This window comes from Sabethes cyaneus, chromosome 2 (genome assembly GCF_943734655.1).
Source record: "Sabethes cyaneus chromosome 2, idSabCyanKW18_F2, whole genome shotgun sequence".
Classification (NCBI taxonomy): domain Eukaryota; kingdom Metazoa; phylum Arthropoda; class Insecta; order Diptera; family Culicidae; genus Sabethes; species Sabethes cyaneus.
The window spans coordinates 65583470-65608058 of record NC_071354.1 but is presented as its reverse complement, the minus strand read 5'-3'; the positions used below and the strand labels follow the sequence as shown (position 1 = coordinate 65608058).

The 24589-nt window shown below is 40.7% G+C and overlaps 1 protein-coding gene across 6 annotated transcripts; it reads right to left on the bottom strand.

The window, feature by feature from the left end:
- Positions 1-223: 223 nt before the first annotated feature.
- LOC128738779 (copper-transporting ATPase 1) lies at positions 224-23506 on the bottom strand. 6 transcript variants are annotated; one of them, XM_053834141.1, is made up of 8 exons: positions 23187-23506; positions 23052-23130; positions 3944-5678; positions 3269-3880; positions 2337-3215; positions 2120-2269; positions 1584-1813; positions 224-817 (listed from the first exon to the last, which is right to left on the bottom strand). In XM_053834141.1, the coding sequence occupies exons 1-8, from the start codon at positions 23221-23223 to the stop codon at positions 670-672; spliced, it is 3870 nt and encodes a 1289-aa protein (XP_053690116.1). In that variant the 5' UTR covers positions 23224-23506; the 3' UTR covers positions 224-669. The 6 variants fall into 6 exon arrangements, with proteins under 6 accessions (XP_053690116.1, XP_053690117.1, XP_053690118.1 ...); XM_053834144.1 differs by lacking the exon at positions 224-817 and adding an exon at positions 1090-1448; XM_053834142.1 differs by lacking the exons at positions 23052-23130; positions 23187-23506 and adding an exon at positions 16421-16593.
- Between the last annotated feature and the right edge of the window lie 1083 nt (positions 23507-24589).

The window sequence follows — 24589 nt, the reverse complement described above, 5'->3', positions numbered from 1 at the left end:
AATTGTTTCACTTTCAAAGAAATGAAGTGATCAACAAGACATAAGTTGGATTACTCACGAGGTTGAACGATACCTTTCGGTACTTTAGTAACAACCAAATAAATATGTACCATATAATAAGATTACTGCTAATTCATATAAAATACCAAAGCAGGAATTTCTTTCAAGATAAGCCACATTCTCTTTGTTTTTGTAACAAACATATATGTATAAAACTTTCTCGTCGAGTCGCTCAAATCGGCACTACCCGATATGTACACTATTGTACTTAAAGACTATATAGAGGATGGTCCGATTGGATAGATTTGTGCCTATGATAAGTACGCAAAATAAGGCAGAAAATGAAAACATACATGTCGATAAGTGAAAAACTCGTCAAAACTATAAAAAAACTAATTACAATAATTGCAGAACATATCACAAATTCACTGAATAACGTTGGATAGATGGCGATTAATGGTCAAAAAATTAAAAAAAAAGCATCATTCACAGGAAGCATGTCTGTACGCTATGCTGCTCAATACCATGGCTGCTGGAAGATACTGAGTGGCTTGCGATGCGATTAAGTATAATGTGACCTCTTCACATCGGAACGGCAGTCGCACACAGGTCAGAAACTCCCTCATCCTAAAACGGCGACATTCCGCGGTGAATTGGACACCTACTCTTCTAGAGCTTTTGCATTTCGGTGGAGTCCTTGTAAACAGTGGTGTTGACGGATTTTACCACTTCCACGCTGAGCTCGTCGTCGTCCGTCATTGCGTGCGATGCCAGCAATCGGTCATCGTTGGTCTCCTTGTGACTGCGACTAAACAACCTAAAATGCGATTGAGGTAAAAATGAGATTTTTCAATAATGCCCTAGTTGATACTTAAGGTGAAATACCTGATTATACACAGGATACGACTAACATTAGTATTTTACATAATAGTGCAAAGAAGGAGCTTACTAATTGGATCATGCGGGCAAAATATAAATTTGAGAAAACATAATTTATCATTCATGCTCTTTAAAAAAAATAGGTTCTTCAACAAAATTCAAAGTAATGCAAATCGACTCCAAACTGATACTTTTAAACATTTAATTAAACAAACTTAATTACCCACACGTTCCAATTCTACTTATTGATATTTGGTGTATTTGCATAAAATAGAAGGAACTCCTTCAATTAGTCTAATAAAACCATTTATTAACATAAGAAAAACAGTGGGGAAACGGTCCTCTTAAAACTAATTACGTTATTACGTAAACTAAATGAACACATTGTCAACAAAGTTGTTCGAATACTTCAACGCAAATCATCAGCGTTTGCCAAATGGGTTAATAACTATGCGTATCTATTGTTGGTTATGAATTGTGTTACATACTTAGACATATTCAATGGTTTAAATCTTGACTTGCGTTAGTCTATGCAAAGGTATCAAGAATTAGAAGGTGCTCTGAAAAAACTGAAAAATCAAATCACACTTTTAGTAAATTAGCGAAAAAAGCAAAACAAAGTAAAGCAAATTAACAAGCGAACAAGCAAACACCGAACACTGCAAATCAAGCAACCCTTTAGTGACCGAGCGGGTCGAACTTACTTGGCCAGCGTAGAGCTGGTGGATCGGCCAAAGTTGGGCCGAGGAATATCGTCTAGCCCACGGTGCACGGAAACCGTTTCCGGATCCAGCAGAGCTCCGGCTTCGACAAGGGCCGTGTACTCCGGCGTCTGAAGGGCCGCCTTGGTGGGCTTCTTGTACAGTTTCAGCATCAGCGATGAACAAACCACCGAAACCGAGCTCAGTGCCATCGCAGCCGATGCCATCCAGGGCTGTAAGTAGAAGTGAAGATTAAATGTTACTATTGGTCAACTAAGAGGGCGATAAATGTATTCTGACAGATTAACAAAATAGCCAAAAAGGTTGAAGAAGAAAATTTTAATATGTCTATTATGTTGGAGGGACGTTCCATGTTACCAACCTTAAATTCAATTACAAAATGAAAGGAACGTAGATTTTATCAGTATGCCTCTCACCGTAACTAAAGCATTTCAAAAACTGGAACTAATCCATTACTATAGGTATATGTACGGTATATAAACTTTTACTTCAAGGATTAATAAAATTAAATGCCTTACCTCCAAAATAAATCCAAAGGGAGTAAATATTCCGGCCGCCAGTGGAATACCGAGTAAGTTGTACATACTAGCAAACAGGAAGTTGAGATGAATTTTACGTACAGTCTTCCGTGATAGGTCCAGACATGCGACAACATCCAACAAGTCATTCTGAAAAAGAACAATGAAACATCATATATTAGTTAACGAATAAGCTAACGATCTGCGTTTTCCATACCCTCATCAGCACGACATCCGCTGCCTCGGCAGCGACATCCGTCCCAGATGCAATCGAAATGCCCACATCTGCTTGTGCCAAGGCTGGACTATCGTTCACACCATCCCCGACCATGGCCACACGCATTCCGTTCTCTTGTATTCGCTGGATTTTTGCCACCTTATGCGATGGCAGCACTTCCGCAAAGACCCGATTGATTCCGACCTGACGGGCTATGTTTCCGGCAGTGTTCTTATTGTCGCCTGTCAAGAGAATAACTTCGATACCCATCTTTTTCAACGTATAAACTGCTAGATGTGCTTCCGGTTTTACCATATCCGCTACGGAAACCATGCAGATCAGCTGACTGTTGATTGCGCACAGAATCGCCGTATTGCCCATTTGTTCTTCCTCGGTCATTTTGATGTTGATTTCCGGTGGAACAACTATCGCATTCCGATTCATCCACTCGCGGTTACCGATCAACACGTTGTATTCATTCACCCGTGAAAATGCTTCCACGCTCTCTTCGGCTTCGATGGTTTCCAGCTGCAGTAGTTGCTGTAGTTCTATCGTATTCTTTTGCGACGGACTTAGGTGCGGTATCAATTCTTCCACAACCGCTCCGGTTATAAAACTTACAGCGCTTGAATCACTTTTGTACGAGTTTTGGAAGTTTTTCATTTTTTCCGATCGTAAAGCCTGATTAAGAATGCCATCGATGTTGGATATTACACAACGAATTCCGCAACCAGGTACGGCCATAAAGTTAGAACACTTTCCAAATGCTTCCAACTCTAGAGCTTCCTTCACGAATTTGACCACCGCCGTTGCGATAGGATGTTCACTGTTTATTTCTGCCGAACCCAAAATTGTTAAAGCCCGTACCAAAGTGCACACCTGAAACAATTAATAGGTATTAATTTGAAGTATAAACACATTAACTTCTTTACCTTAGGTTTCACAAACATACAGATCCTGGAAGTCATTGGCATACCGTACGTCACGGTTCCAGTTTTATCAAAAACAATGGTCTTCACTTTGTGCGCATTCTCCAGCGGTCCAGCTCCTTTCACCAGAATCCCGTGCAATGCCCCAACCCCCGTCGAAACCATCACGGCAGTAGGTGTTGCCAAGCCCAACGCACACGGACATGCAATCGCCAGCACGCTTAATGCACAGCGAAAAGCATAACTGAATATAATCTCCTCCCGATTCAAACCCTCCTTGGCAGCGTCCGACATGGGAATGTGGCTGATATCGATAAATCCGCTGATGGTCCATCCGATCAATGTTACACAGGACACGGCAATCACGAACGGAACAAAGTAACCGGCAATTTTATCGGCCAACTGCTGAATCGGCGCCTTCGATGTCTGCGCTTCCTCGACCAGCTTGACGATCTGTGCCAGGGTAGTGTTCTCCCCGGTATGCGTGGCAGTCATCAACAGCAGCCCATTTTGATTGATAGAGCCCCCAATAACAACAGAGTTCTTTTTCTTTGGTACCGGCATTGATTCACCGGTGATGAGGCTTTCGTCGCAAGTGGAATTGCCGCAGAGAACCTGAAGCAAAATGTAATATTTTTTTTGAAAAACGAATGAAAAGTTTGTTTTAAAGGAACTTACCTTCCCATCGACCGGAACCTTACTACCGGGAACGACTTTCAGCGTATCGCCACGCTGCACCAGATCCACCGAAATAACCTTTTCCGACAGAACCTCGTAGTCATCGCCGAGTACGACCAGTACCGCTTCGGTGGCCTTCAGCGACAGCAGCTTCGACAGTGCTTCCGAGGTTTTCCCCTTGGCAATGTGCTCCAGCCAGCGTCCGAGTGAGATAAAAATAAACAACATCGGTGGAGTATCGAAAAACGTCAGTGGAGAAGTTTTCAGCTGCATCAGCATGGCCGCCATCAGCACCGCTACCGAGTAAATGTAGCTGACAGTGGTGGCCATCGTAATCAGCACGTCCATATTGCTGGCACCGTGCTTCACGGCCCGATAGGCTTGAATGTAGAAGTGCCATCCTCCGAAAAACTGCACCGGTGTTGACAGGATAAACATGATTAGGTTTTCCATCGACAAGCCCGGCAAGACACAGCACATGTCCTCGTGACTGTGCGTCTCCATCAGCACCATGAAGTAGATCATAGCGATCATACAGGGTCCACCGAAAGCCAGCGAAATGAGGAAAGCGTTACGCCACTTTCGAATTTCCTCCTTGTGTTCAAGGTAACTGTGTGCCATTTTATCCTTATTCGATAGAACCGTCGCTTCAAAGCCTAGCTGCTGAATTGCTTCGCAGATCGTTCGTGCTCCAGTCTTTTCGTTGTTGAACGCAAAACGTCCTCGTTTAAGAGTTAATACTACGGAAGCCTTCAAAACTCCTGGTAATTTCAAAACAGTTTGTTCAATCTTGTTAACACAAGAGCCACACGTCATTCCTAGGATTTCGATCTCCACTTCGGCTTCCCCAGTCCCAGGTTCATCTATGATTTCAGTCGGGAAGCCAAGATCGGAGATTGATTTGGCAATATCTTCCGGCCCGGTTAGAGCGTGGTCATACTTGACTTCCGCCTTCGCCGCCAGCAGGGCAATCAATATCGATTCCACTCCGTAGATCTTCTTGCAATGTTTTTCGATGGCCGATACACAGCTGGCACACGTCATTCCTTGAATATGCAGGAAGCATCTCTTAAAGTTATCCTTCAGCTGGACCTGCTTAGCGTTTCCGTTCGATGAAGTGAGGCCCTCATCAATTGAAATCAACTTCTCCGAACGGGTCGTCTTTATGCTGTTACTGTTTGCGCTTTGGCTTTCGTCAGTCTTTTGATATTCACTCTCCTCTGTGGCTACCTTAGCGTCAAATCCCATATCATCTATTTGTTCCGCTATTCGTTCCGGATTCGTCAGATCCCTATCATACTCCACTAAGCCCAACTTTTGCTCCAGCATGACCTTGATCGATCGAATGCCGGTTTTACCCTGCATGTTTCCTTCGATGTTTCTTACACAGGACTGACAGGTCATCCCGTGTATGCTGATTCGAGCTACAGCCGCCCCACTGCGGTTGACATCTTCATTCGGCCGATCATCCTTACCGTTGAAGGAACACTCAAAACCCATATCGTCTATGTCGGCAGCGATCTGTACCGGATCCGTGAGCGTCGGATCGTAGTCTATGTAGCCCGCATTCTCGGCTAGTATCACACTGATTTTGATTATGCCTAGTTTGCTGCCGATATTTCCCTCGATGTTTCGTACACATGACTGACAGGTCATGCCGATGATAGGTAACCGAACGGACGCAACCTGCTGCTCCAGCAAGCCGGTAGACTCACCGTAGTCGTCCATGTTTTCTCTGCAAGTAGGAAGAATGGATGAAAGCTTGATTAAATTTTCCAGTCAGCATTTCTTTATTGAAGTTTACTTTAATACGTTCATTACTGAAAATGAAATGTGATCATAAAACAGTCAGCAAGCAATAACCTCTGGAAGTGTCTAATCAAAAATTTAACCGACGATAACGCCGTAAAGTAGGTATAAGATAAGTACATGAGCACATGTAGATATGGTGAGACAACAAACAAAATGTAGAGCAAAGACCTGGTTCCAGCAAACAATATTGATGGCAAGTACCAAAGCATGACACAGATAAGCTTACTTCAATGATCACGTAACCACTGCAGTTTTGGTGTGGATCTTCCTTACATCTCAAAGTTACGATTCTACAAAGTAAACCTATGTAATTGGATTAACACACCTTAATAATTTCACTGTATCGTTTGGATTCGGTATATCTTCTTCATTAGAACCCATCCCATCACAGAATAAACTACGGATTCGCTACGGCAAATGATACTAAATATTAAAAAGCCTTCCCTTGAAGCGCAATGCATGTATTTTATGACCGATACGACCGAACGTTCAACGAGGTATGAATGGATTGAATTGAAATACGAATAAACCTATACGATTGATAAGACCGCTTTGACTAAAGTAAAACATCGAATCAAATGCGTAAAGCTCACATCATGAAGTTTTTATTTGCGTGTCTTTCCCGTTTTTCCAGCGATATAAATGCTGACAATATTCGTTTTATTTATTTTTTCAAATAGGTATCCGGTGGCGACGCTTGACCATGATTTGGCTGTGCGCTCGACGGATAAAGCTTGTGAGTGCGGCTGAAAAATCGCTGTTTTTCCAAACTTCGGCAGTCTTCTCTGTTTAACGATGCAATTAATACATGTTAGGTACTAGTATTACTCACCGGCGACGCACACGTGTTTGCCCAAGTGAATCACTGCTTTTAATACAATCACAGCAAGGCTGATTCCATCGATTCGAAAAGTGGTTGCGCTAATTACATGCTACATATTAATCTTATTTCTATGGTTCTTGGTGACAGTGTATTACTTCGCACATAAAGGATATACCTACTGATTGTTGGTTTGAGAACGAGCTTTGATTGCATCAATGTATCTTTTGGTAAAGCAAATTTGTTCATAAATATATCTATATGAGAATATGTTTTGTAATTATTGAATTTACCAAATCAAGTAATCTATTGATTGGTTCATGATTGGTTGAAAAATTGAAAAACTTAACTTTGACTCAATTGATTTTACTAACCAACGGCATATTAACGATGAAATTCCATGTCCTGATCCTGAGGTTTCCTGAGTCCTAATCGCGTCTTTTTCGCCAGCGTTCAACAGTCTTCCTGGTGCGGCTTTGGGGAAGTGGGCTTCCAAAATTGCACTCATGGCAAATACAAATTTAGTACAATTTCAGTGTCACATCACTGACTCGCTCTGCGTTTCTAGGCCATTAGACGCCAACGCTCCTACCTTCCATGGACGACGCAGGACTGCCGATTCGTTGATGACCTAATCTCCTGCGAGCTACCAGACCGAAGACAGCATGTGTTCTTCTACCAAAATGTAAGCGGCATGAATTCTCGCATCACTGACTATTGTATAGCCGTTTCCGATCTGAGCTATGATATCATCGTGCTAATTGAGACCTAGCTCGATTCACGTACACTTTCCAGTCAAGTGTTCGGCTTCGACTAGTTACGAAGTTTTTCGCTATGACCAAAATCTCTAGATCAGAACAGCCGAAAATTAACTGGAGGAGGCATTCTGATAGGAGTTCGTCAAGGATTAAGAGCGACTGCAACTGCGACTACAATGAGGGTTATGGGACTGTTTGAAGCAGATCTGGATTTCAGTTGCGCTGCATGATCGGACCTTATTTCTATACATTGTGTATAAGGAGCCTGTCTGGACTCGTGACATCGCTCTTGTCAATGCGCACTGCGAATCTGTCTTCACTGTGATCGAGGGGGCTTCTCCAGTCGACCAAACTATGATACTGGGGGACTACAATCTGCCTGACATAACGTGGAAGCAATCGCAATGCGGTTTCCCGTACCCAGCTTTTTCTGCACTCCATACTGGCGCTACCAATACTCTCGACAGTTACAGTTGCCGTCACCCTGTTACAAATCAATCGCATCGTTGATGAGCATAACCGCTGCCTGGATATCTGTTTCTTTTCAACATAAGATGCCGCCCCATTTATCTCAACAGCTCTACTGCCTTTAGTTCTTAAAGACGTACCTCATCATCCTTCATTGATCATCTCTGTAGAAGACAACTACACTAGCGATATTGACACCACCACCGCTGCTGTTTCGTACGATTTTTTCAGAGCAGATTATCGTAGCATCACAGCCTTCCTGTCATTAATGTCATTAACATCATTAACGATCATGACACCGATAAGCCGCGCAAACCATTTCAAATGTTTTGTCGTATGTCATTGATAGACATGTCCCAAAAAAAGTAAGTCATTTCGGATCACGTCCTGACAAACGAGTGAATGGCGAAAACTCAAATCATTAAAAAGAGCCGCTCTACGAGAGTATTTTTCAGACACCTTCTCATTACAGCATACTACGTTAGAGTAAATCACGAGTTCAAGCGGATCACTCGTGTTTGTTTTCAGCAATATCTACGTAGGATTCAGAGGAAACTCAGATTGCACCCCAAAGCTTTCTGGAAGTTTGTGAACGAGCAGCGCAAGGAATGTGGGCTGCCCTCCTGTATGATCTATCACGATGAAGTAAGTTGTCTCAAATTTTACAGATACATATATGCAGCTTATTCGCTGAAAAGTTTGCTAGCGTGTTTAGGCATGAAAATTTAACCAGCGATGAAGTCGACTGCGCCGCAAGCAACGGTACGGTCGTACGATCAAGCTCAGAGTGATCTGGGTATAAACACCTCCACTGCCGCTATGCAACTGAAGTCATCCTTCAATCCTGGGCCAGATGGAATTCCGTCCGTTTTCCTGAAGAAGCGTATCTCTCGTTTGGTTAGACCACTACAGCTCGTATTTCGGAAGCCCATCTCCAGTGGTATTTTGCCGTCTTGCTGGAAATCTGCTACGTTTCCTGGTCACAAAAACGGCAACAAGCGAGGTGTGGACAATTACCGAGGAATTACATCGTTGAGTGCCGTTTCGAAATTGTTCGACCTAATCGTCTTGGAGCGACTTTTTCACATTGCAAGCAATATTTGAGCGCGGATCAGCATGGACTACTATTAATTTGCTGTTCCTTACTACGCACATCGTCGACAACATGTCTGCAATGACGCAAACGGATGTCATATATACCGACCTGCCTGTCAATCGCCTTTGACAAGCTCAGTCACGTAATCGTCATCGCTAAACTCGAAAGGCCTGGGATAAGGGGAACTCTCCTGCGATGGTTCCGTTCTTGTCTAACAGATCGTCAGTTGATTGTTGCCAAGTTGTTGTTGCGGTGATTGTAGATCCAGCACATTCTGTGCCACATCAGGTATTCCGCAGGGCAGTCATCTCGGACCGCTCATATTCCTACTCTATTTCAAAGACGCGAACCTCATGAAGGACTACAATTATTATATGCCGATGATTTAAAAATATTTTGCCGTATCTCAACTGAAGACTGCCTCGCACTCCAACACCAGCTGAATGTTTTCCCTTGAACCTTAAACAGAATGGTTGTAAATCCCTCAAAATGCTCTGTTATGTCCTACTCACGTAAAAAATATGCCGTTATTTTTAACTACATGCTGCTATCGAGCGGGTCGATCATGTCAAGGGCCTATGTGTAATCTTCGATACAAAGCTAATATTCAGAACATCGTCAGCAACCCCTCTGGGACCCTGACACTCATTTTTAGCATCATCAAAAGTTTCGCAGACGTCTACTGCTTAAAAGCATTATACTGCTCCCTGGTTGGATCGACTCTGGAGTACTGTTCTGCGGTTTGAAACCCGACCTACCACAACAGTTCTGAACGAGTCGAAACCGTCCAGTGCCGCTTTCTGCGTTTTGCCCGTTCGTCGATTGTCCTGGCGAAATCCGTACCGCTTACCGAAGCACGAAAACCGCTGTCTGCTGATCCACCTGGATACTCTTTCCAATAAATATAAAGCTAGTTCGCGACAAAATTTGGACACCCCTAAACACACACAGCTTAGGAAATACATTAACAATGAGTGAAATATTTTGCAGAGTGGCAGATGTATGTCTGTTCTTTCTGAAAATATAACACTTGTTTATATTACAAGCGCTCTGCGTAAAATGGCGTCGAAAGAAGAGCAGGTGCGAAAAGCAATTGTGTGCGGTCTCAGTGAAAATCCGGATCTCTCGTTAAAAAACTTGCCAAAAAGCTTGGATTTCCTCCAAGCACAAGCCTTACATAGTAGACTAATTAAAAATTATTACGATGAGCGTCTTAGCAGAATCTCGAATACGAGTTAAGTTTGGAAGGTTTTCCGTTTTATTCTATAAGTTACAATTAGGTTAAAACGGAAAACCTTCCAAACTTAACTCGTATACATAGTAGAATTTAATTGGAATAGTTTTCTTTTTATTTAATGTTTGGTCAATATCGCATTTTGAAGGTTTTTGTGTGATTTGTGGCTCGTATAGATAATTTGCATAAGACTGCTTACCAATTGCCATTCAGTTAGCATTCACTATGACAGATTTATTTGAAGTGTATTTGTCTTTCATATACCATGTGGCTATATGAATGGCGTGTAAAAGTTCATTAATTAGAACGTTCTCTGTACCTTGCAAGTATTCTTAACTTTCCGTTTTTCACCGCCACTATATAATCTAACGCGACTGATGCAACTAGATGTCGCCGAAAACTACGTGTTATCTCTTGAAATCACGCTGCCGGAACCTTCAGCTGGCTGAAGTCCCTCTTGAGGAAGGCCGTGAAAACAGCCATTAACAGCGTAGCGAAGAACGTGTGGCACCGACTCGACGTAACGAATGGTTTGACGAGGTGTACCCGCAGATATTAGATGAGAAGAACGCATCGCAGGTACAAGTGCTGCCTAGAGCCAGCCGTCAAAATATGGAGCGATACAAACAGAAGCGGAGACAGCAAACCCGACTCTGCCAGGAGAAGCTTGCGAAGAACTCGAGCAGTTGTACCGCTTTCACGACACACCGAAGTTCTATCAGAGACTCAACGAATCTCGCAAAGGCTTTGTGCCGCGAGCCGAAATGTGCAGAGCCAGAGATAAAGATGGAGGTATTTTGACTGACGATTGTGCGGTGATCGAAAAGTGGATGCGGCACTACGATGAACACCTGAATGGCGTGCAGGCGGAGGCGGAGCAAGTGACCACATTGGTGTAGCAAGCAACGACGATGTGCAACCCCCATCGATAAGGGAAGTTAAAGAAGCCATACAGCGGCTGAAGAACAACAAAGCAGCGGGAAAGGATGGCGGAATTGGAGCGGAACTTATTAAAATGGGCCCGGACAAGTTGGCCGGATGTCTGCATCAACTGATTGTCATAATTTGGGATACAGAACGACTACCGGAAGAGTGGAAAGACGGGGTTATCTGCCCTATCTACAAGAAAGGCGATAAGCTGGATTGTGAAAATTACCGAGCGATGACTATCCTGAATGGCGCCTACAAAGTGCTTTCCCAGCTTATCTTGCACTGACTATCGCCAATAGCCAATATATTCGTTGAAAGTTATCAGGACGATTTCATGGAGTGTCGTTCTACTACGGATCAAATCTTCATCCAGCATCAAATCCTCCAGAAGGGCCGCGAATTCCGAGTCCTCACGTATCACCTGTTAATTGGTCTCAAAGCCGATAGCGTAAACCGACAAGAGCTATAGAAAATTTTGGTCAAAAACGGCTTTCCGGGTAAGCTTACTAGACTTATCACGGCTACGATGGATGGGATCCAGTACTGTGTGAGAATTTCGGGTGGATTGTCGCACTCATTCAAATCTCGCAGGGGACTTCGACAAGGAGATGGTCTTTCCTGCCTGCTATTCAACAATGCGCTTGAAGGTGTTATAAGACGAGCGGCGATCAAAATGCGGGGTTTATCGATTATCAATAAATCCAGTCAATTTATCTACTTTGCTGACGACGTGGGTGATGTCGGCAGAACATTTGAGGCGGTGGAAGACCAGTACATCAGACTAAAACGTGATGCAGAGAAGATTGGGTTGAAGATAAATAAGTCTAAAACGAAATAGTACTGTGGTAATGTACGGGAATGCGTTCGACGTAGTCGACAAGTTCGTATACCTTGGCTCACTGCCAACAGAGGATAACAATACCTGCCATGAGATATCCATGAGGTGTACTACCAGCGGAATTTGGGCAAGACCAGGTGGAACGGGATCTGGCGAGTACTGGGTGCCCGCTGAACTGGAGACCAGCTGCCATGGACCGAATTAGATGGAGGAATTATGCTACGCAGGCTTTGTCCTAAAACGTAAGGCCAACTAAGTAAATGAGTAAGGTCTTGGACAAGAAACCCGAAGATCGAAAATTGGGTTCCACATAAAGTTGAACGAAAGACAGCAGGAACACCGAAAAAATACATGCGAAATGCTGCTCTTCAGGTGCAAAAGGAAGTCATTGCATCGTGACTGGTTATGAAAAGTCCATCGGATTGTGACTGGTTACGAAATGAGGATTTATTTCGAGAATCCTTATCGTCAAAGGTCTTGAGCAGCTCGAGGGAAACCATAAATATCGGTAGCACAGCCATATCGCTATGGACGAAAGACAATGTTTTGTGTTTGGTGGAATCACGAGGGTTTGGTCTACTGTGAGTTACTCAAACCTGGCAAAACCGTTAAGAGCATTGAGCGGTACTCTACAATAAATGAACAATTTGAATCGATCTTTTGGGCGAAAAACAACCGGAATACCAGATGTGGTAACACAAAGTGATTTTGTTGCATGATAATGCTCTATCACACACTGCAAAACCAATCAAAGAAACGATCGAATTATTTAATTGGCAACTTCTTTCACATACTCCTTCTGATTACCACATATTTGCGTAGACGGGACACGCACTGAGCAGTTCTTCAATTCTTACGGAAATGTAGGTAAATAGCTTAATGAATAGTTTGCTTCTGAAGATAAGCAGTTCTGTTGGCGTGGCATAGCTGAATAGCTATCAATGGAATACTTTCTAGATCTTTTGGGATTAGATCTTCATACTAGGTAGGGTATTAGAAAAAACTTCCTACAAAGTTTGGTCAAGTAGAACTAACTGCCTCATAATAATAATGCTAAACTTGCTGAATCAGTGACACGATAAATATTATTAGAGACTGCCAATATTCTCACATTACTCACATTCAACAAAACGGAAAACGAGGGCTGACACGACGCACGTGCACTTCGTAATTGAAATATTTTATTGGCCCCAAAAGTTGATAATATTTATACCTATAAAATTCATTCCAGTTCAGGAACGAACCGCTCCACTAGAAACCGCTCTAACATGCACACAAAGACTGCTGGTCAGCCGGCACATTCGCTGAACAGCTTTATCTTATCAGATTGCATAAATAAACTTTTACATTTCCGAGTATTAACGACTGCCAGTCAACATGAAATTTGCGGCATTCTCCAAAACCATTGCGATCATTAAAGCCATTGCAAATTATTTTTAAAGTTTTTGTCACCCCCCCCCCCCCCCCCCCCCCTCGAAATTGGTACGAAAAATCGGGAGGCAAAAAAATAATTTGTCAGCTATAAGTCAAAATATTTTCATAAAATCAATTGTCTGTGGACGCTACAGTTCAAAAAAACTCGAAAAATGAGTATTAACGCTTCTACCAACACGTAACAGAAATGGAAATTTCGAACAACGGAATTTCAGAAAATTGGCAAAAAATATTTTCTTTCGATTTTGTCTTTCTTTTCGTATTTTTTGCATGGAAAATAATAACGGATATATAACAAGCAAGAATATATTTAGTTTTCATGTTTAACGTTTAAGTAAAACTGCTAGAAACACAGTTTTTTTTGCTCGATTAAAAAAATCTTTGTTTTTTCGCCCCCCACCCCAACCCCCACTTTAGTTGGCCAACACCAGAAGGACAAAAACTTTTTTAAATATTTGTTATGGCCTAAGTGCATGTCATTTGCCATCATGCATTTTACGATATTAAATACCTCTTGATAATTATTTCATAAAAAATGAATATCAAATCAGTAGCGGTAACGGTAACTCGAGTTTTGGCCATGGAGATATTTAATTTATTTTCGATATTTACCAAACCTGCGAACCAAAAAAAACGATGACTTTGCAGGGGCTGTGGCTAGAGCATAACCTCCATCAATACGAAGGAAATGGAATTGGAACAAAATCACAAAATGAAACGAAAGCGTTTTGTACCTGAGCAGTTTTAATTGTTTTAAAACAATTTCAAGTTATTCATAATCATAATCATAAGTTATGATTCATAACCCAAACATTATTTGTTTTTCATTTTATTTTCAAATGTGAATTTTTCAGTTAAAACAGTTCAATTTGTTCCTAATTTTTTATATGGGTTGGTGGTTTTTATCATGTTTTGTTAAAAAATTACAACAGTATCAAGTTCAATTGCATATTTTTCAAACGATAGTCATATTGTATTTTGTATGTAATGAATAAAGACGGAGTTTGCGGCGAAAATTGCATTGAAAACGTTGTTACCTGAAATTGTTCCACATTTCGTAAACTTTCTGTTTTTCCTTTCCAGCTACGCTGGTTTATAATAAATTATATCATATAGTAAATGTAACAGCACACACTCGCAAAATCGATGTTGTTTCTTTTATGATCTATCTGTACACGACTTCCACATTACAAAACAACGATCTGTGATCGTGACAGCAATACGGCAGCAGCTTTCATTTTCCTCCAATCGTCGATCGTCATGGATTTTTTTCTAGTGACTGCAAACCTTCACTACGTCATTTCATCCACAGCGGACACAACAACAATGAGTCTAAGTTTCCGAAATTTTCCCACAAACGGATGTAACACTCGTTCGTTAAAATTGCACTAAATCTTCTGTTTCAAGACTTCAAATCCCGTATAAATTGAACCGTTGTTCTTAGGCGCGATTGCGAGGTCACATGCATGTTGCAAATTTTTGTATGCACTTCGTAACTGGTTCAAGTATACGCGCAACCACTACCGTAGAGGTGCTTTGCTGAACAACTGCGCACCATTCCATGTCAAAGGTACGGGCAAAAAACAGTTACTGCGGACCGCGGACTACGGAGGAGGCCCATAAAGCCAGTAGGTTCGAGCGCAACTGACTGCGAATGAGGCTTTCAAGCAGGCAGTGCAATGTTCGATTCGTTCGAAACTGGTTTCGGCGATGGAACACTTATAGAGTGAGAGGCTTCGCTCGAACTCGAATCAGAAACCAAAAGGTGTTTGTGAGTTCCACTATGCGTGCGGTACCGCCGGAGTGTCCGCATGTGAGTGAATTTGTTTTCAATGAAATTTATTTCCATGAAATTGACGGGAATAAACTTGATACCGACAACTGCCCTACCAAGCCGATTTCAATGCCCGCACGTTTATCAGTTTACTTGCCACTACTTAAGGACAAAGATACCAAAATGCACTGTTGATTGGTGTGATGATTTAAACAAAACAATTATTATACAACTTTCCCCGTCTGTCGCGTAATTTCTCTAAAATGGTAATTTCGTTGCGCAGGTGAAAATTTGCCAGTTAATGCTTCAACCCTCTGATCACAACTAGATTCGATGAAGTAATTGACATTTTACTTTAAACAATGATTATTAAAAAAGTTTTGAAAATGGGGTGGTTTCACTTTCGCAAATTTTTTATTTTTCTTGTGTCTATTTATCTAAGATTACTAATCGGTTTTCAAAAATAAGCTATTATTATGTACTTAGTCTATATTCAATTTACATGACATTATTCATGGGTCATTTCCATTCCCAGAAGGTAAAAGCAAAACCTTGGGCTTAAAGACTTGGCCCTTCTTTATCGACAGACTTCATAGCCGACTATTAGAGTACACGACAGTTACGGGGCTAGTGCAACAATCCTACTAAGTCTATCTAGTAGCACCGTTTAGCCGAGACTCGAACATATGACGACTGGCTTGTTAGGCCAGCTTCGTACCTCGAAACCAACTAGGCGGTTTCGCAGAAACTACGCAGAAAACATTACTTATAATAAAAAGGATTAGTCTACATGAAACTGATTCGCTGCGTCATTCAACGGTCAGGTTTCAGCTGGGAAATAACCGAACGTGCTCTTCAAATGACTTGATACGAGATATTTACTATCCTCTTCGAAGCCGCTTATCGCCTATAGTAGAAGCGCGTAAATATGATACGGATACGACGTGCCATACCTTGCTAAATAATCTATCCTGTTAATCTATCTGATCTGAACACAGGAAAAACTAATTGTGGCTAACATTCCAAAACCCAAGGTGAGCGGGTAACGCACAAAAAACTACTAAAGGTGGCAAAAATGTCATTGACTTAGCTACTGCTTGAGCTTGCTTCCAGCAGAGTCGTGCGATCAAACCGACAAAGTTACGATTCTTTCGATTCCGATTACACAATATTAGAGGCGTACATTCACGTCTGAACTGATCATTATTGGAAAGGCTCAAGGTCGTGCAGAACCAAGCCCACCACCATTGAAATTCCTAAAACTATTGCTCCTAACTACGGTGTTGTTTTAATTCGAGTGGATGCGCTTTTACCTGTTATCTCCAGAATCAACAAGAAGTGCATAGTGACAACTATCGCTACTGATGGTTCTACTGGTTCCAGGTCCTGACTGACTGCCGGTTTTAGCACGAATGAAATTCATTTCTTAACTTGTTTAAAGAATAAACTAAACACATAAATCTCATTTCATTTTTCTAAGCAGCAACACCACACTTTTAAAACACTGAAAATAAATCGATGAATACGGTTCGCACTTTCAGATCCGGATTAGGTCGTGTTCGAACGCCATCAAAACACGTACACCGTCGTCAGTAGGGTTTAAGTACAAGTACACGCCATCACGGTCAATCGGGAACTGAGTTGCTGTGTGCGCTGAGCTCAATCCGTCTCGCCAGCGCACGTGTTGAAGCTCTCACTCACTCATACTGCGTTGCTAATCCACACAACCTGCCATAGTGCCATGCAAAGCACTCTGGACAGGGCGGTATTCATCGATTCGATTTCTCAATTCTAAGTTTTTGTTTATTCCTACCAGAAAATTTTCGAAAAGAAGCATAGCAAATTATGCATAGTGACTGTGCATATTCAGGGTCCAATTAAATCATCAAAACCAAATTCGCTGACATTGTCCTCACTTCAGATTTTTTCCCTAACTTTTGGACATTATTCTATGAGTTTTGTTAAAGGATTTTCATGATTTTGTTTTTTTATATTTTTTTTGTGGTGATAAAATTTTCAACATAAAACAGGTTAAGCAAAATGGGGGTGAATAAGTACATAGGGTTTATTTCTAATTACCGTCGTAGTAAATAAAGCCACTCTAATTTTCATCATTTCTGGGATGGATTTAATGAACACTCCAAAAGTTCTTGTGCTGATTTGAGTCAAACACAGTTACTTCCCGGTCCGTGGTTGAAATCACTAAAAAGCGATTATTAACCCATTTTATTGAAATTACGCAACCAACTTTATTTCTTAAATTCGTCGTACCGTTTTAAAATCCGTCCACCAACATTTTTCATCGTCCGAACTTAGAATCATAACAATGTTTACGAAATTAGCGCGCATATATTTGTGTAGGACGGCATGACAAATGTTATTCTGAAAGAAATTCTGTTGGTCGTGCTAGTTTTCCCGGTTGCAGAATATAACGACAGTGCGTTGCGTGAGTTATTTTCATTTATGAATGACGGAAATTGAAAACATTTTCTTCTTCGTCGCACGAAAATACGTAGACAATTTGGCTGGTAAGAATGTTTTAATGGAAAAAAGCATTTAAATAGATCTGAGCTTACTTTGATTGATCGTGTATGATATTCAACAAACTAAAATAATTGGGAATTACTAATTTTGCATTGTGTGACATAAAAAACGTTGATATTTTCAATAATTTGTGTTGGATAGGACGGGAATAGGCAATTACGACAAAGCAGAAACATACCCTATATGCCAGTTTTTAATTAGTGTTTATTTTTACCAAAAAACAAGAGTACTTTGTTTATTAAGGAACGATTATCTGATTGGTTCAGAAATTGATCAGGAGTATCGCAGCGTAGGATTCTAGGACCATTACGGTTTTCGCTGTTTTTGAATGATTATTTCGAATACTACCGGCTTGCACACGATTATTTTATGCTAGTGACGCCCGAACCCGCCGGGCACGGGTACAGGAATCGGGTAAATTTACGCGTAACCGATCATCTCTAATGTGCATTTGGCACAATTGTAGGAAAACAATAAAAACAAATTTTCTCGAAATATTTCTATCCCCAATTGATCCCCAAGTGGCATTGTGGAACTAACATTGTTTAAAATTTTGAGAACAAATGTAGAAATCCTTGAGGATTCGAAACTGTCAAAAAGTCATGAAAATTGACTCATGTCAAATGGCGCTTATAGAGTTTCTCAAACAAACAATTCAATAGTGGTCAGCATCTGCATTGTAGCAATGTTGTCACTGATCTGGGTGTGGAGCTAGATGATCAGTTAACTCTTCGACAGCATTATGACATAATTAGCAGATTTCGTTGCCAAATCGGACTATCATGAAGATAGGAAAATGAAAAATTCGGGACCCAGGTACATTGCGAACCATATTTTCTTTTATTCTGCCGAGAGCCGGGGTGGCTCTTGCCGTATCAAGAATTCCTCTCTATTGTACTCGGTCCTGGGCTACTCGTCGCCAATTCGTTGCGCGTCTCGATACACGCAAGTCGGCTTCAACCTGGTCGAGCCATCTAGCACGTTGAGCCCCTCTATTTCTAGTGCCGGTGGGGTTCTAGAAAAGAACGGATTTCACTACACCGTCGTCCGGCATCCTTGCGACGTAGCCGGCCCACCGTAGTCTCCCATCTTTCGTCAGGTGTACAATGGAAATCTCTCCAAGCTGTGCCTGTAGCTCGTGACGTTCAAACGTTCAGACGTTCAAACGTCTCCGCTTTCCGTTCGCACTCCGCCAAAAATAGTCCGCGACACCTTTCGTTCAAAACCAGCAAGTGCACGTATGTCTTCCGTAAGCAAAGTTACCGTTTCAAGTCCTTAGATGACTACCGGTCTTATTAGCGTTTTGTACATCGTCAGCTCGATTTTCAGCTTGAATGCGTCATTGGATCTCCTTACTCGTATTATTGTCGGCGGTGACCAGAGATCTCAAATATACGAACTCATCAACCACTTCCAGTTCATCGCCGTCAATAGTCATTGTCCGTGGGAGGTAAACGTTACTTCCTCGGGAGCCTCTTCCTACCATATATTTGGTTTTCAACGCATTAATTTGTAACCCTATCCTCCTAGCCTCCGTTTTTAGTCTGGCGTAGATTACCTCCGCCGTCCCACGGTTTCTGGTAATGATGTCGAGGTCGTCTGCAAAGACTAGGAGTTGCCTACTCTTGCTGAAGATCGTTCCTCTCGTTTCGATGCCCGCTCGCCGGATCACACCTTCAATAGCGATATTGAATAACATACAATCCATCCCCTTGCCGTAACCTTCTGCGCGATTCGAAATGACTTGAGAGTGTCCCCGATCACACATCACTCGTTCCAGAGTAGCTTTGATCCGCCGCGTCAGTTTGTCCGGAAAACCGTACTCGTGCATTATCTGCCATAGCTGTTCGCGTTCAACGGTATCGTACGCTGCTCTGAAATCCACAAAAATATGATGCGTGGGCACGTTGTACTATCGACATTTCTGAAGGATTTGTTGGAGAGTAAAAATTTTATCCGTAGTAGCACGGGCCCCCACAAAGCCCGCCTGATACTGCCCTACGAAATCTCTTGCTATTGGGGATAGACGACGCAACAAAATCTGGGAGAGCACCTTGTAAGCGGCATTGACCAGCGTAATATCGCGGTAGTTACAGCAGTCTAGCCGGTCGCCCTTTTTGTAGATGGGACAGACTACGCCTTCCATTCACTTCTCCGGTAGTTTCTCTTCTTCCCAAATCCTTGAAATCAGCCAGTAAAGTGCCGTTGTTAGCGGTTCTTGGCCATTTTTATAGAGTTCAGCTGGGAGTCGGTCCTTTCCGACGGCTCTATTATTCTTCAGCAGACCGATTTCTCGCCGGATCTCTGCGAGATCGGGAGCCGGTACGCTGTTGTCGTTTGAAGGTACTCCGAGGTTACTTCCATTGCGTCTCCTGCTGCTATATCGCTGTTGGGGTGCTTATCGAAGAACTGCTTCCACCTGTCGACCACCTCGCGCTCGTTTGGGATTGGATCCACTCCCTCGTCCCTACACATGTCAGGTTCTGGTGAGCCCAGGAAAAGAATATATTAATTTTAACGTAGGACTACGTCTTTGATTTCTATATTGGGGTGCACTTAAGAAAAACGAAAAGGGAGCATGTAATGAAAAGTGGTTATAGTTTACGCGCTTACAATTCAGTCATCCCTCAATAGATTCTAGAGATATTGGTATCAATCGATTGGAATTTTTTTTAAATCCATTACAATACAGTAGATTACAAGTTTTCTTAACAAGCTTTTAAATAGATGAAAAATGTTAGGCATTGTCTGACTAAAAATTCACGCTCTGTGATTGGTCGGAATAAGTAGTGATGATTTGCAGTAGTGATAACATTGTATACAACCGTGATTAAATTTACACTCATTCCAGTTTGGAAAACCAATACTAGTAGCTAATGATGAAGGGTTTTTACACTTGCATTTAATGGTTTCATTACATTTTTCCATTTTTAGAAAAAAAAAAGTGACAAAGCCCCTTCGTCCCTACAGGTCGAAGATTCATTACGACGTTTAGACTACTAATTTGATATCTGTGCTTGGGAAGTACGCCAGAAAAAGTGATAAAGTCTTCTCGTCCTAACAAAATTTCTTAGGGCCGCTATAAACCTAGAACAATTTCATGTCTGTGTTAAGGAAGTCCGCCAAAAAAATGATAAGTCCCACATCCCGACAAAATTTCTTAGGACCACGAAAGAATACTGAAAGAATTTATTCAAAACTGATGTCTTATATGAAAAAGTGGTTAACGAAATATTCATGCATGTGACGTGATGCTGCGATTTTCAAAGTGAGAAAGAATTAGCGATTGGCTGATCCGAAAATAGGTTTTAGGATAGGTTTTGATCCGAAAATAGGCTTTAAAACAATTTAAGATAATTGAGCCAAGAATTTGAAGGCATTAGAACAAGATCGATTGATTTTGTAAATTTCAAAAGCAATTTTTCTGTTTGAAACAAAAATTCTGTTCATGACAATATTTTCTTTGTGTAGTTCAGTTTGGCAAGAAGAATGCAGTGCATACATTTCTTAAAATTTTTTGGGCCCAAAAACTGCTTCTAAAATTGGGCTTTTCGACGAAAAGTCTGCTCAATTCTCTTTAATGCAAAATCAAAACCCGATTATCACGATTGGATAAATGAACTTTGTCAAATTTAAAAACATCTCAATGTCCTGTAGGTATAAAACAAAAAAGCCAAATAAGTGGGATCTCCCAACATAGATCTATAGTTAATAAAGATTCGTTCGAAATACAGAATACGGGTGTAAAATTAGTCCAAATTGATGTCCTCAAGGTGAAACGTCATCGAAAAATGAGCGGTCATCCTTTCCTTTTGCCAGACTGTATACATATAGACACTGCAAGAATTTGTTCGAAATTGTTGTCTTGCATTTGTGCATGTGACGTGACACAGAATTCTCAAAGCGAGGAAAATAAGCGACTCTCTTATCCGAGAATAGTTTTGAACGTTTCATTTGCTGCTTTGTATCAGTTAGTTGCTGGCAATTCTTTACATAGTTTCCATAATCAAGCAGTACATAGATTAATTTCTTTCGAAAATGATGGACAAGACAAGGCAAGAGGGACCCGTAGTGATGCTAATGTTTATTTGACTGTCAACTCACTATAAGGCAGTAAGGTACAAAACATTTTGCAAACAACTTCAACTTATTTAGTAGCTTTCAATCATGAGAATGAATAAAACGTAAAAAATTATCGACTTGCAAAAATTTGGATTTCTCAATCTACAGCACAACCAAACCATTTTAACATAACAATTTTTTGATATCATCAAATCAAACACATAAATACATCTATGTTTAACTAAACAGTGTTTGATGTTGAAGTTAGATTTGAGGCGCTACATTCATTCGAAAATAATTGAATATTCTCGACCTGCAATCTTAATAAACCCTATATGTTGCATGTAGCATGTATACATGAAGAATCGTATTGTTACATGCATGGATATATGCTATTATCGCCACAAAGAGACTTACATAGTCCTGCGCCACCTATATGCGGTCTATCTTGTACACAACCTCTCTGATTTTTTCGAGATGTTGAATCTTAAAGTGATTTCCACTTCGCTGCATCACGTACAGATTTTTTGCAAAACACGGTTTTTTGTATTTTAAAAGAGTCACAAATTCGATGGAAAAATCAATACAGAGATCCGTAGGATAACTACACATTTTATTCTACTGTAATACTTAACAAGCAAAAGAATGATTTGTAATCTCTTTCATAGTCAAATCTTTATTTCTTACGACTAAAGCGTTTCAGTTTTTTTATTATAGACAATCCTGTGTAAAATAATCACAGTTTAACGTAAAACTAAAAGAAACCAAGAAAAAAAAGTTTTATAAATTCAGAGTAACTACCGTGAAAGTACTAGTCGCCGCGCATTGGTATATTCATCAATTTCAGCGAATTGAGATCAAAATGTATGTATGTGGTTCGATAAAAAATACCACTTAACAACGACTTAAACTGCGCGATGACTTGTGTGTTAACGATATATAGATTATAGAAACCCAGAGCCATTAATTTTAATTAAAATATTCGTATTAACAACTATGGGCGTATGATTGCACAAAGAAACAGCGCAAAACAGCTAAAGAAATAAACCCTATCTATGACCTGACCCAAATTGGAGTACAAAGAAGTAATAACGAGATAATCAACCAGCTGTACTGCATCGTGAGTAGTCGTGAATATCACGGAGCAGAGAAAAATCAAACACGAATCTTCTCCTGATATCTAATACTCGACAGGTGTAGATAACAGATTGAATACATTGTTCAGCAAATTATCAGTTAAATGAGTTTCGAGCACAGTGCATTGGCCATTATCGGTCATTGTCATTGACAAAAATAACGTAAACTTTGAAAGCAAAATGCATAGACTAAGCTACTTACACTGACTTGTACTGTTTTTCTACACTGGCATTTTGTTGATCACTTCTACTTTCGTTTGCTGCATTTTCGCTGCCCTCAACTAAAACAAAAGAAAGTATGTTAACAGGTGTTATCAATAGCCGCACATTTTCCTACCTGGCACGGATACCATCAACTCCTTCGTTGAAGCCATCTTTTCTAAGGTTTTATAGAAGCCGTCGTCAATGCTCGCTTTGTCACATTAATTTATTACACAACGTTATCTCGCTGAACAGGAGCTAGTTCTGCTACGCCCGCACATTCACATATGGTTTCGATTTTTGTCGTTCAACTAGAATTTGGCCCACAACACTTTTTATCCTATTGCAATTCCGATTACACAAGCGTTGTTAACACGGTAACGTAGCTACAAATTTTCAAAATTTCAGCATAATGGACATAAATACTTTAAAACACCCACGAAGCTGCAAAACCAGAGGCAGCCGCCCGACGACAAGAACGATCTAACATTTAAGTCAAAAGCTAGCAACACAACCACGCAATGAAACAAATGAAAATACGATGCAAAAGGCTCAAAAGGGCAATAAATTTATAGCATTAATGAACTCCAATCGATGAATGAACTCTACTCCGTTGACGTTATTTTTGTTCCATCATTCATCTTCCTGTTTGTTTTGTACACTCTACTAGAAAAGTGATTATCTAAAAATTGAAAATCACCTAAAGCAACAAGCAGGTAGGTATATAACATCAGCATTCAGTCTAGATTTGAACCCTTTTGAAGATCTTTTAAGATAATTTTATTTCTAAATGAGAAATCATTCGATTTCTTATCACAATGACTTAAACCGAGCTCTTGTAAAAAAATGGTCAGCAATTCACAGAGGGATATTTGAAAAATTGTTAATTTTATCCCAAACAGATTAAAACAGGTCATCAAGATTGTAAATGGTCCTACGAGGTAGTAGATGAGCGAGAAAGGACATTTGTTTCAACTAATAGTTAACTGTCCGAATACTTTTTTGGCGGCATTTTTGAGGAATTCAAACTGTATGTACCCTATCTTCAAAACGGAAAGCTTTTCCCCGAATTTTTGTTGTGCATCTAAATATGCTTTAGTTAAACATTGTTTTAAAAAATATGTGTTACCATTCTTTGCAAAAATACTGTGCAAAATTACTAAAAGAAAATTTTATGCGCTGCTGTCCGAATACTTTTTTGGTTGACTGTATTACTCACTAAGTAAATAACTAATTCTAGATAGAATTAACAAAAGGGCGAATGTCGCAAATGTAAACAAAACGAGTGAGAGTTACTTTTTGCTGGGCCAGCATAGGAAAATCAACCCTCACTCGGTTTGTTTACGCTTGCGACATTCGCCCTTTTGTTAATTCTATCTTCAATTGACTGATTTGAGCTTACAAGTCTACTTTTGCTGTTTGTTCAGAAGCCTTTTTTAATATCAGGATGATTTTCATTTACAAAAAATATATAAATTCCCGACAGAACTTTTTTTGTTCCAGAGTTATGGTCATAAAACGATGGTGCATGAACGATCT